This window comes from Dipodomys spectabilis, unplaced genomic scaffold (assembly GCF_019054845.1).
Source record: "Dipodomys spectabilis isolate Male_0828 unplaced genomic scaffold, ASM1905484v1 ptg000015l, whole genome shotgun sequence".
NCBI lineage: Eukaryota > Metazoa > Chordata > Mammalia > Rodentia > Heteromyidae > Dipodomys > Dipodomys spectabilis.
This window is the reverse complement of record NW_024870692.1, coordinates 9,128,570-9,141,084: the sequence shown is the minus strand read 5'-3', so window position 1 is coordinate 9,141,084 and position 12,515 is coordinate 9,128,570. Positions and strand designations below refer to the sequence as shown.

Sequence of the window (12,515 nt, the reverse complement as noted above, 5' to 3'; positions counted from 1 at the left end):
GTATTTGAAATTAGGACTTCATATTTTATCGTTTAAATGAGTCTTTTGTTGTTGTTGTTGTTCTGTGTGTTTTGACTTTATTGTTAATTTAGCAGTTCAAACCAAAGTTTGAACCTAAAGCCTCACTCTTGCTTACCTTGCTTGTTTGATTGGTATACTACCACTGGAGCCACCCTTCCAGCCTAGCTTTTTGGTAGTTGATTGGAGATAAGGAGTCTCACTTTTTTGCCGGGGCTAGTTTTGAACTGAGATTCTCAGTTATCAACCTCCTTGAGATCCAAGGTTTAAGCACCCAGCATGTAGTAAAAGACTTTCAGTGTAATATGATATAGCAGCTAAACAATAGGCCTTTGGCATTCACTGTTTTTTTGTTTCAAGAATACTGCTGTTGAGTAAAAATATGAAAAAATTCAAGATGCATAGAGTTCAGTGCTGTGCTGCAGGTGCTTGATTCACTTCTTTCCCCTCACACTATTCAACTTGTGCCAAAGACATGCCCCATGCAGCAAGTTTAAAATGTTTAACATGTAAGCACATTATCTTTAATCTTTCTTTTGGGATACCATTTGCTTCTTCAGAGGCAGATTTCATAAAGGGCAAGGAAACACCTTTGATTGAAACAATAAAAATGAAGGACTGAATGAGCCCTTCTGTAATCCTCTGAGACATACAACACATACATGAGAATTCCAAATTTTTTCAAAATTTCTAATTTTTTGAAATTATTTTTCTGAATCACACTTGGTCAAAACATTTGTAATGAATCAAAAAATACTTTGGGCTTACTGTGTTTTCTACATCATTTTTCTTTCCCCTCAGCTCTCCAGTCTGTATTGTATATTATTCTGTAAATTAGAGAGTTCCAGAGTTCCTTTATTTACAACACTATTACTATCTTTTTATGGTATACTTAGAAAGAAATATGTAACTTTTATTTTTTAGAGTTGGGGCCAAACAATAAATGTTTTCTTAACTAGTATCCATTAAAAATATTTTACATGGATTAAAGGAAAATATTTTCATTTAATTCTTTCGTAGTAGAATATGTGTGTTAGACATTGTGTCCCATGTCAACTTACTAGACATTTGACTGAGATTTGACAGTAATACCTGCAATTCCTGTTTTTCATTGGGTTACATGCAGTATTTATAGCTACTATCATTATTCAGGTTTGCAAAGATAATGATGTTGTGAAATGAATGTAGCATGGTTTAATTGAAGTTCATCAGTCTTTCTCCATATTGAACAGTTATATTTTCCTTTGATTAATCCTTATAGCACTCCTGTGAGTTTGCTACATCATTCTTGTGTTACTTTCTACAGTGTTGGAAACTGTGGCAACAGGACTAAATAAGTATTTGTTGAGCACTTACTTCTGTGTCATGTAGCATGGACACAGTGTTTAGCCAGAAAAACTTGGTGACCCTATCCCTGTAGAACTTTAAGTCCACAAGACACACTTAATGTAAATAAGTAAGTAGAGATGTTTTGAGTTCCATGAAAGGAGAGTACATTATAAGGATACTTGACTCTTGGGAGGAGAAGATGCCAGTTATCTTTTATTATCTATTATTATTCCTAGATTCAGAAAATACAAATTCCACAAAATACTAAGTCTTGTTTTTCAGTAATTCCTTAAGTCACAATCACTCTCAAGAATAATTTGAATTAAATTCTCAAAGCATGAGCCTTGAGTAAAAAAAATGAAGAGTATGAGATTCTGATTTCAAGCCATAGTACTGGCACTCGTTTGTGTTTGATAGTATTTGGTATGAAAAATTGTGTGAAATTGTCAGGCAATAAAAATTTTTACTTTGCAATTAGAAAAATATAGCAGCATGTAAGAATTAGATCCTTTTGAAAGTATAAGCTACATTTATATCTAGGAACTGTTAAGCCTGCCCAATATTAGAATGTCTGAAAAATATAATTGATGACAGAGTATTTTAATTCCCAGTTATTTTAATACTGAGGGTAAGAGACAAAACTTAACCTAGTTAGACTCTAGAGGACCCTGGTTCCTGAATTATAAGTAGTATTTTAAACAGAAATTTCCTCATAATCATAGGTGTTCTTTAAAGAAATTTTCCTATATATTTTGGAAACTTCGACCAGCTCATTTGATCACAAATGGATGGTTATTCAGACACTGACAAGGATTTGTGCCGGTATGTGGAATTATTTTTCTTTATTTTGTCTTACATTGAGATATTTAAAGACCAAATATATGTATGTTCTAGATACATATTAACAAAATTAATGTATTGTTACAGATGCTCAGAGTGTAGTAGATATTTATGTAAACTATGACTGTGACTTAAATGCAGCAAATATATTTGAAAGACTGGTAAACGATCTATCAAAAATTGCCCAAGGAAGAGGCAGTCAAGAACTTGGTATGAGTAGTGTTCAGGTAAGAACCTTAAAAACATTTTTAAATTTAAACTTTATCAAAGAAGAGAAGCATTTTCCTTAAAAGATCTAATTTCTATTCTGTTTATGAATTATTTTATAGGAATTGAGCTTGAGGAAAAAAGGTTTAGAATGTTTAGTGTCGATTTTGAAGTGTATGGTGGAATGGAGTAAGGATCAGTATGTGAATCCCAACTCTCAGACAACTCTTGGTAAAGTAACATTTTGAATTCCTAATTCCTCATCATTTTAAATAAATGATCCTTTAAAGGATAGTTGAAAATGCCATTAAAGTAGTATGTCATTTGTTAAGCACCAAATACTTTGTGTTAGAAGTCTAAATAACATTGAAATGCCTTATTTTCTTTTCATATTTTTAAATAGAATACAGTACTGCCTCTTTTATCTGTGATTTCACTTTTCACTTTTTGGTTACCTGTAATTAACCATAATCTGAAAACACTATTAAATAGAAAATTATGTCAGTCAGCGATTCAGTATGAATAGTAGGATGAAATCTTACAATATCCTTCTCCTTCCTACCTAGGAAATAGGTCATCCTTTTATCCTGTGTATTCACACTGTTTCTGTTACCTGTTACTCTCTTAGTAGCCTTCTTTATTAGATCACATCATGGTAGTAAGGTACTTACGCTAAGGTGATCCTTATTTTACTTAATAATGACCCCAAAGCGTTAGAGTAGAGATGGTAGAAATAGGGATATGCCAAAGAGAAAGTGTAGACTATAAAAAGATAAAAGTGTTTTACTTAATAAGGGAACAATACCATATGCTAAAGTTGCTTACGTCTATGGTACAATAAGATTTGGGGAGCTATGCACTCCCACTGTTTATATTTTTATCTCTTACTATTGTATTTTATCTCTTACCATACTCAAGTTTTAACTTATCATGGACATATATTATAGGTACAAATATGATAAGTACAGACTTCTGTCCTATTTGTGGTTTTAGGCATCTGCTAGAGATAATCAGGATACTACTTGACCACTATAACAGGTTTTCTTCTTACAGGTCAGGAAAAACCATCAGAACAAGAGATGAGTGAAATGAAACACCCTGAAACAATAAACAGATACGGAAGTTTAAACTCCCTGGAATCAACATCATCATCAGGAATTGGTAGCTATAGCACACAAATGTCTGGCACTGATAATCCAGAGCAATTTGAAGTCCTGAAGCAACAAAAGGAAATCATAGAACAAGGGATAGATTTGTAAGTGTCAGAGTTTAAGGAGAAATGTTACTGACTATCCCTCTGCCAGAAACATGTCACTTCTATCCTGAATTTTCCTACATTATTATTTTTTTTGGGTGGGGGGGCGGGGATGTGTCAGTCGTGGGTCTTGAACTCTAGACCTGGGCCCTGTCCCTCAGGTAGCACTCTACCACTCGAGCCACAGCTCCACTTCCAGTTTTCTGGTGGTTTATTGGAGATGAGTCTCACAGACTTGCCTGCTGAGGCTGGCTTTGAACCATGATCCTCAGATCTCAGCCTCTTAATAGCTAGAATTACAGGAGTGAGCCACTGGCACCCAGCTTCTCATTATTTTTATTGCTTTAAAATTACTATCTTATCTCTCTTAGATCTAAGAATTCTAATTATTCCTTATTTAACTTCTGCATTTTGTAAATTTGGTTCAGTTATGAAAATCCCCTATTATATTTCAGGTGACAGCTTAAAAATTTAAACTTCGAAACTATTAGTAGTTAACATTGGTTTTATATTTTCTCCAATTGTGTTACAAGTGTACTAACTACTCTTCTTAGTAATACACTTGTTATTGATTTCATTTTTATATATTAAGATGATTATCTCTTTCTCAGCCTGATTACTGTACTAGACTCTAATCTTGTGAAATCAGTTTTCTTTCTAAGTTTTGTGACATTTGCTTGCTTCTGGGCTATTTCCTATGCTGACAGCTGTTTTGTCATCCTTCTTATTCTGTTTTTTTCCAAAGGTGCAATAAGGAAAAATTTATTTTTTGGCCTCTGATCCTGACTCTAGCTACTGTAAACTATTTAAAATCTTGTTGTGTGTTTACCTGTTTTGCTACTTCTGCTTTAGAACATTTCTTTCTGATGATACTTAAACAATGCCTTTGGGTAACAGTTGAAATATTTTTTTTCAGTGCTAAATATGAAAAATGTTGACATATATATATATATTAAGACTTTACAATCTTACAACATATATATATATATATATATATGTTGTAAGATTGTAAAGTCTTAACAAAGTTGACTCATTAAGTAACCATCAGAACTTCATTCAAATTGTTCAGTCTATATAAATCTACATCCTGTCTGTTCTAGATATACAGTTTCTAGGTAAAGTAACTGAATGAAATGACCCTTCCTTTCTTTCTAAGGGGTTTATTGTTTAGTATGTGTAAACAATTACACATTTTGAAATTCTGCTGGTCATTCAACAAACACAGATTTGGTACTTGACTATACCAAGCACCATGAAGTCACTGGTCCCTTCAATATTATGGTCTAAATGTGGACAAAATAGTTTTTTTTTTAAATTAGTTCCATGTAAGATCACAAATAGAGACTTGTACAAAGTGCTGCCAAGAATTTGAAGTACTTGAGGATCAAGAAGCCATCATCACAGGTCTAGTGTTTGAGCTCTGTCTTCTGCTTGATAGGCAAGAACTCTACTACTTGAGCTACTTTCTTAGCCCTTTTTTGCTTATTTTTCATATAGAGCTTTGTAGTTCTTGCCCAGTCTGGCCTTGGACCATAGTCCTTCTAAAACTCCTCCATAGCTGAGATCACAGCCATGTATCACTACATCTGGCTTATTGAAACATAATTCTTGCCAACTTTTTGTCCAGACTGACTTCAAATCAACGTCTTCTAGGATTATAAGCCCCTGTGCCTGACCAACTACTTTCTTCAATCAAAGTCTACTTCTAGGGGCTAGAGTTGTACTTCAGTGGTAGAGTGCTTGCTTAGCATTTATGAGGTCCTCAAGACCCAGTGCCATTTTTTTTTAAGTCTGCCTCTGTTTCCCTCTTCTCTTAGAGAATATAGTCAGGGCTTCTTGTGATAACAGACAGTACCATCAAGATTTGTATCTTCTGGAATCATTGTTGCAAAAATCAGAGCTGTTCATCATATTGTTCTTTTTTTTTTTTTTTTAGTTTTGTATAACTTATTCTTTGTCTGAAGTCTTTTTTTTCTACTGCCTATTAAAAAAAAAATTTTTTTTTCAAAATTAAGTTCCAGCCAAACACCAGTGGATTGGAACTTATCCAAGAAGCTGAGATTCGAGGATTGAGGTTTGGAGCCAGCTGAAGCAGAAAAGTCCCTATCTCCAGTTAATAAGTGATAGTGCCAGATTAGATACATAACTCTAGTAGCAAAAAAGCTGAGCGAGAGCAAAAGGTCCTGAGATCAAAGTCCTAATACCATAAGAGAAAAAAAAGTTGAGATTTAGCTTCCCTACTCTTCTAGGGAGTGGAGAGGTGTTTATCTTAGTGAAAAGTAATTGAATTAACATGTGGCTGAGGATAAATTAGAATTTAACAAGGGAATCATTAAGACGGAGTAGGAAAGAATATTCCAGAAAAGAGACTGAAATATTTCCCAGGATGGGCAAAAAAGTGCAAAGCCCTATATGAAAAAATAGGACTGAGGGTTTGGCTCCAGTGTAGACAGGGAGGATTATTTGAGGACTTTATTCAGCAAGACAGGCAGAATGAAGAAGTAACAGGAGGTGAGATTTGTATTATAGAAGGTCTCATTTCTGCTGTAAATGAGTTTTCATTTTGTTCTTATTGACACTTGTTACAGTTTTTTAGAGGAATGACATCATCAAATTTCTGATTTAGAAAGATGTTTTTGCCAGCGGTTCCAAGGGTAGGTTACCATATGGACAAAATGAGATAGGAAGTGTTGGGAAAATTGAGAACGGAAAAGGAATAGGATGGACTCAATTGTCAACAGGCAAGGACCGTTTATTGAGGAACAGCGAGGGGCACAGACCTTTCAGTGGGTTTGGAGGTTGTGCAAGGGACTGGATTTTGAGGTGGGCTTATATAGATTTTTACAAGGAAGCAGAGAATAAAAAATGGGCTATGGTCTCTTGGAGGCCATTAGTGATGTCCTTGGCTAGACCCACAGTGGAATGCTGGGATGTGGGGCCTGTTGTCTTTTGGGGGCCAAGGTCAGAATGACCTGCCTGCGGACAAGCATGTGAGCACACACTTGGTGCTTTGCTTGACCCTGGGGAGTAAGGCAGGACTTAATCCTTCAAGGAAGAGCATGACCCAGGAATTCCACTCCTGGGCATTTATCCAATAGAGCACAAACAAGGAAAGCTACTAGCACAAACCATGTTCACTACAGCATTGTTTACCATAGCCAAGGTATGGAATCAGCCCAAATGCCCCTCAGTGGACAGATGGATCAAGAAAATGTGGAATTCTTTAGATCCACCAGAAAGAATGATATTGTGCCATTTGTAAGGAAATGGAAAGATGTGGAAAAAATTATGTTAAGCGAAATAGCCAGATTTAGAGAAACATAGGTTGCATGTTTTCCCTCATTTGTAGTAGCTAGAATGTGCCTGTAAATCTACAAGTAAACAACTGGGTAGTAAGCAAGGTATTACAGATGAATTAACAAAAGTGTAATTGACTCTATGGAGAATGCAAGTAGTATAATCATTTAAAAAGACTAAGTCAAAACTCAACAAAAAATGTCCCAGGAAATTGATACTTGCAAGAGGGGAAGGTGGTGGGAGTAAGGGGATGGGGATAGAACAATGAAGGGGGAAGAATGCAGACAAGCATTCATTTTTACACACACACACACACACACACACACGCACTCATGCGTGCACATACATACATACCTGGAATTGAGAAATACAAGGAATGGCTCAATAGGGGGATGTTAAAGTGATGACACCGACAAAGATGTACTGTGCACATACTGCTTTGTTAAATGGCATAAAATTCAATTTATAATCTAAAATTAAGTAAGAGGAGTAGGTTGGGAGGGGGTGGGTAAAATCTTGAAAGGGAGGGGTAACTGATGAAGAGCCTCTGTATTCATAAATCGCTTTGGTGAATGGCAGCTCCTTTGTATAACTACTTAAAGTAATAAAAATACTTTAAAAAAATCTCCAGTATTAGATGATAAGATATCCAAATAATAAAAGGTGAGTCTTAAGCTAAGAGGTTCAGTTTTACTTTTTTTTTTTTAGTGTAAATGGAGCCTGTAAAGGCATGCAAAGGAAGAATCTCCAAACACATATGTTTAGGGAATTCAAGAGAATATATAAGAATAGACAGGCCTGAGATGAGTAGGTAAAGATAAATAAGCAATATAGTTAGGAAGGTTTTGTGTTCTATTCTAATCCATGTTTTCACGTGAACCAAAAATACTTAAGAATTTAGAAAAATACATATTCAAAGTGTGAAATACTTAGTGTCCATGTCCTTACTCAAAATTAGTTTACTAGGTGGCATTTTCCCTAAATCTTGTTGACCACTGTTGATATAGGAGGAAATAGGACCTACTACAACAAGGGGTCTGTGTAATCTTATCAGTGATAATGATGACCTTCCATTTATTATTCTGTTCTGTGAAGAAAGATAAAAGAAAATGTTGTCTCATATTTTTATGTATTCACATCTTAGATTAGCTCCTGTTATCTAATTACTATTAGAAAATTAATTTGCTGTAGTTTAAGATCTTTTTAAGGAATACAAATGACATTCTATGTTCAATCTGCTTATTAACTTTTAACACCATCAGATTTAATAAGAAACCAAAGAGAGGAATACAGTACCTCCAAGAACAAGGAATGCTGGGCACTACACCTGAAGATATTGCTCAATTCTTACATCAAGAGGAAAGATTAGACTCTGTAAGTATATTATTTCATTTTATTCTGAACTTTTCTGGAGAATTACTTTTAAAGTTAATAATACTATGCTTCCTTTAAAATGGTTCCTTAAATATGGAGAACATTAAAAGCTAAAGAATAACAAGGGTACTGTATGATATATATGTAGACATATATATATATATATATATATATATACACACTATATATACATATATATATACACATGCATATGTGTGTATGTACTAAAATTCATTAGTACTAATAAATTTTGCTTTTTAAAATATTTTAAGTTAGAATATTTTGATTTTTTTTAAACATCACATTTGCCTTTGGCTTCATGTTTGACATTAACTCTGTAATCAAAAACTTTTGTATTATAACATCTTTTTGCTTTTTAAATGCCTGTGTGGTAATGTAATGTGCCATTAGAATATCAATTTTTATATTTTATATTTAGACTCAAGTGGGTGAGTTTCTGGGAGACAATGACAAATTCAATAAGGAAGTCATGTATGCCTATGTGGATCAACATGACTTTTCAGGAAAAGACTTTGTTTCCGCCCTTCGAATGTTTCTGGAAGGATTCCGTCTTCCAGGGGAAGCTCAAAAAATTGATCGATTAATGGAAAAATTTGCTGCAAGATACCTAGAATGCAACCAAGGGTAAGTAAGGGTGAGATACTGCTTGATTGTCAACTACATTCTTAATACTTATCAGTATCCAGATAACAGGCCATAATCTTTTTCTTTATTGTGTACTATCTGGAAATGAGAAGTCAAATTCATTAAAAATTATAATGCAGAATGGAAAGTTAAAAAAATTCCTTGAGGTTTGAAGTAACTTATTTAATTAAAACTGAAGCAATAAAAGTTTATAACATAATACACTTACTTTTCCAGACAAACCCTTTTTGCTAGTGCAGATACTGCTTATGTTTTGGCATATTCAATTATCATGTTGACCACAGACCTTCATAGTCCACAGGTATGTTTTCCTCTTATGTCAGTTTTGTAACTAGTGAAATATGTTCTTTGAATTCAGTAATTACTAATTGAGAAGTTAATGTTATGTAAGTCGAAGCAGTTATGTATTAAGAAGTGAGAGACATTTTACAAATATAATACCTGTAATCTAATTAGATTTTTTGAGTACTGTGAATATTTTAATAACTAATTCATCATTAAAAGTGAGGTACATTTTTATTTGTCTTCTTCAATTTACTTTTTTCTTTCTCATTCATTTTAAAATTGTTATTATAAAGATGATTTTTTGCGAGGGTCGGGGGTTACACTTACATAAGTCAGATAAAGTGTACATTTCTTTTTGAACAGTTTCAACCCTCCCTCACTCTCTCCCAGTTTTTCCCTCCAATCCTCACTCACAGGTTGTATAGTTCATATTTAACACAGTGTTTAGTGTGTACCACTGCTGCATTTGTTTGTTCACCCTTTGTTCCTGTGTCTTACCCTTTCTGTGCCCCCCTGTACCTTCCTAAAGACAGATAATCAAACAAATAAGGCAAAAAGAAAAGAAAACAAAAATAGCAGCAGAGGGAAAAAACCTTTCCATTTCCTGGAGTTCTTTCCATAAATACTATTTTATATGATCAGATGCATATAGGTATTGTTCCTTGTGTTCTAATTAGATTATTATTTTTTATTCTTTGGTGGTGCTGGGAATCAAACCTAGTAAGGCAGATACTCTACCACAGAGCTATAGCCCTAGCTAATTAACTACATTTTTAAGCATCTGTAGAATATAGAATACTGGTCAGTCTCATGATTAACAATTGTGCAAAGCTTAAGATAAATTTAAATATAAAATATCTTTTGTATATATTTGCCACATATAAATACACTGTACATAAACCAGTAAGAAATATTTCACCAGTAGAGACAGTAGGATCATACAAGTTACCCAACCTCTATAGGTACAAGTTTATGGCCAATTTTGTTCATTCTGCTTTTCTCTCCCAAATAATTCCTTCTTGAATATTGAAGAACTGTCATTTGATTTCAGATATCTACAGAAATTTTTTAAGCTCTTAGGGTTTTTTTTTTTTGCTTAGTTTTTGACTAACATACTTTGATATCTTTGGATAAAATTACTTACATAAGCTATTTCCAAGAATTCCTTAGTATTTCTAGGAGAAAGCATCTATTGATATTTATCCTTAGGATATAAATTAGATCTAACATATAATAGAACATTGAAATTTATTTTCAGATTAAGGTTAAACTTTTCAGTGTAAGGATTGTGTGTGTGTGTGTGTGTGTGTGTGTGTGTGTGTGTGTGTGTGTGTGCATGTGTGTGTTTTGATATGTTTAAGGTAGATGGGCATGGAAAATATACAACAAGATGGAAGCATTATATTTGAAGTTACTCTCATTTAAAAATACCAGAATGAAACAGCTATGAATACCAAAGGTTTACTGGGCTTTATAGATACCATTTTATTAAAAAAAATATTTTTTTGATCATTTAAGTTTTCCTTTGGCAGGGCTAGAGGAGTGACTCTCTAGTGGCCAAGCGTCTTCCCAGGAAGCACGAGGCACTAAGGTCAATGCTTAGTATTACAAAACAACAACAACAAACCTTTGGCATGTTACTGGTATTATATTTAAAGCAGCTCATGCTCAGGGTTTTTGTTAATAAACATTATTACTTTTTTCCTTTTTTTGTTGGTCATGGGCTTGAACTCTGGACTTTGGCGCTATCCCTCAGCTCTTCAGCTCAAGGCGAGCATTCTACCGCTTGAGCCACACACAGCACCACTTCCAGTTTCTAGTGGTTTTTTGGAGATAAGAGTTGCACGGAGTTGCCTGCCAGGGCTGGCTTTGAAAAGTTTGAACCAGTTTGTAACCTGGAATATAACTGCTTTTATCTTTATACACTTTTTATACTTTTTTTTTTTTTTTTGTCGGTCGTGGGGCTTGAACTCTGGGCCTGGGCGCTGTCCCTCAGCTCTTCAGCTCAAGGCGATCGCTCTACCACTTGAGCTACAGCGCCACTTCCAGTTTTCTGGTGGTTTATTGGAGATAGGAGTCTCACGGTATTTCCTGCTCGGGCTGGCTTTGAACCGCTATCCTCAGATCTCAGCCTCCATAGTAGCTAGGATTACAGGCGTGAGCCACCAGCGCCCGGCTCACTTTTTATACTTTTTAAAAAGAATTTGTTTTTATAAATAAGCAACATCATTTGCAGCTGTGCCATATCTTCCTACACACACACACATACACACACGTTATTTAGAGAAATACTGAAGTTTTCTTTTACACTTTTTCATTAGTATTCAAGATGGTTAAGTTTCTGAACACAATCTACTAGGAAGCATTATATTCAAAACAGTGTCTGCTCCTCAGGGCAAAAGCTCCTGTCCATGAAACATGTACTTGGGATCAGCCTGGCAGTGGGCAAACATTTGAGATATATTTATAATACATTTTTTGTGTATATACATTAATCTTTATCATTCATGAAAAACAGCTTTACAAGATTCAAACCCTGATCTGGGCAGCTTAGTTTGAACATATCAGAATTGAATTCAAGAGTGGAGTATTCCATAAAAGATACAAGAAGTAAAGTAGAATTGTCTACAGTGTCTAGAATCTCAGCTTCTAGAAGCTTATATTCAGATGTACAGTGGCTTTCCTGGTACTTAAGATTTCCTTTCAAGATTTGTTTCTGCCTGAATTTGTTTGAGTCAAGTGATGTTAAAACATTTTGCCATGCTTAAAATTTTTCGGTGATTTTAATTTTCTTGTTATTAGGCAACATTTATGTTTATTTACTTAGTTGTTCCTGGTCCTTTTTTTATACCTTTTAGTGTTGTGATAAGATACATTTTTAAAATTATAATATGCCAGAGTTTTATTGTCTTAATAATGAAGTTTCCTATGAAAAAAGTTTCATAGTAATATTTTTATAAAGTTTTCTAGGAAAAGTCCTTTGGTCCTTTGACCCATTAGAAAGATGCTACTTGCAGAGTAATATGAAGGTCAAGTACGTGTGTTCTAATTATATCCTCAAAGCTTAATTACTTTTGCAAGTTTTTGATTATTTGAGTATTGTTCTGTGTCCTTTGTACATTTCACGTTTCTTCTTTAGGCCCGATTTTAAGTTTTTATGAAAGGTAGTAAGAATATATATTTAATAGGTATCTCTGCAGAGATACAAGTCTGGATTTTCTCTCTTTGAATTTTTAGAAGTAAC

At 34.2% G+C, this 12,515-nt stretch overlaps 1 protein-coding gene across 2 annotated transcripts in view; it reads left to right on the top strand.

Moving 5' to 3' along the window:
• Positions 1 to 12,515, top strand: part of Arfgef1 (ADP ribosylation factor guanine nucleotide exchange factor 1) — a 114,453-nt gene that overhangs the window by 51,199 nt on the left and 50,739 nt on the right. For both annotated transcript variants that reach the window (XM_042666362.1, XM_042666358.1), the window contains exons 11-17: positions 2,070 to 2,169; positions 2,275 to 2,414; positions 2,517 to 2,625; positions 3,448 to 3,649; positions 8,209 to 8,320; positions 8,760 to 8,965; positions 9,203 to 9,287. In XM_042666362.1, coding sequence (XP_042522296.1) covers positions 2,070 to 2,169; positions 2,275 to 2,414; positions 2,517 to 2,625; positions 3,448 to 3,649; positions 8,209 to 8,320; positions 8,760 to 8,965; positions 9,203 to 9,287 — 954 coding nt within the window. The remainder of the gene's footprint in view (positions 1 to 2,069; positions 2,170 to 2,274; positions 2,415 to 2,516; positions 2,626 to 3,447; positions 3,650 to 8,208; positions 8,321 to 8,759; positions 8,966 to 9,202; positions 9,288 to 12,515) is intronic.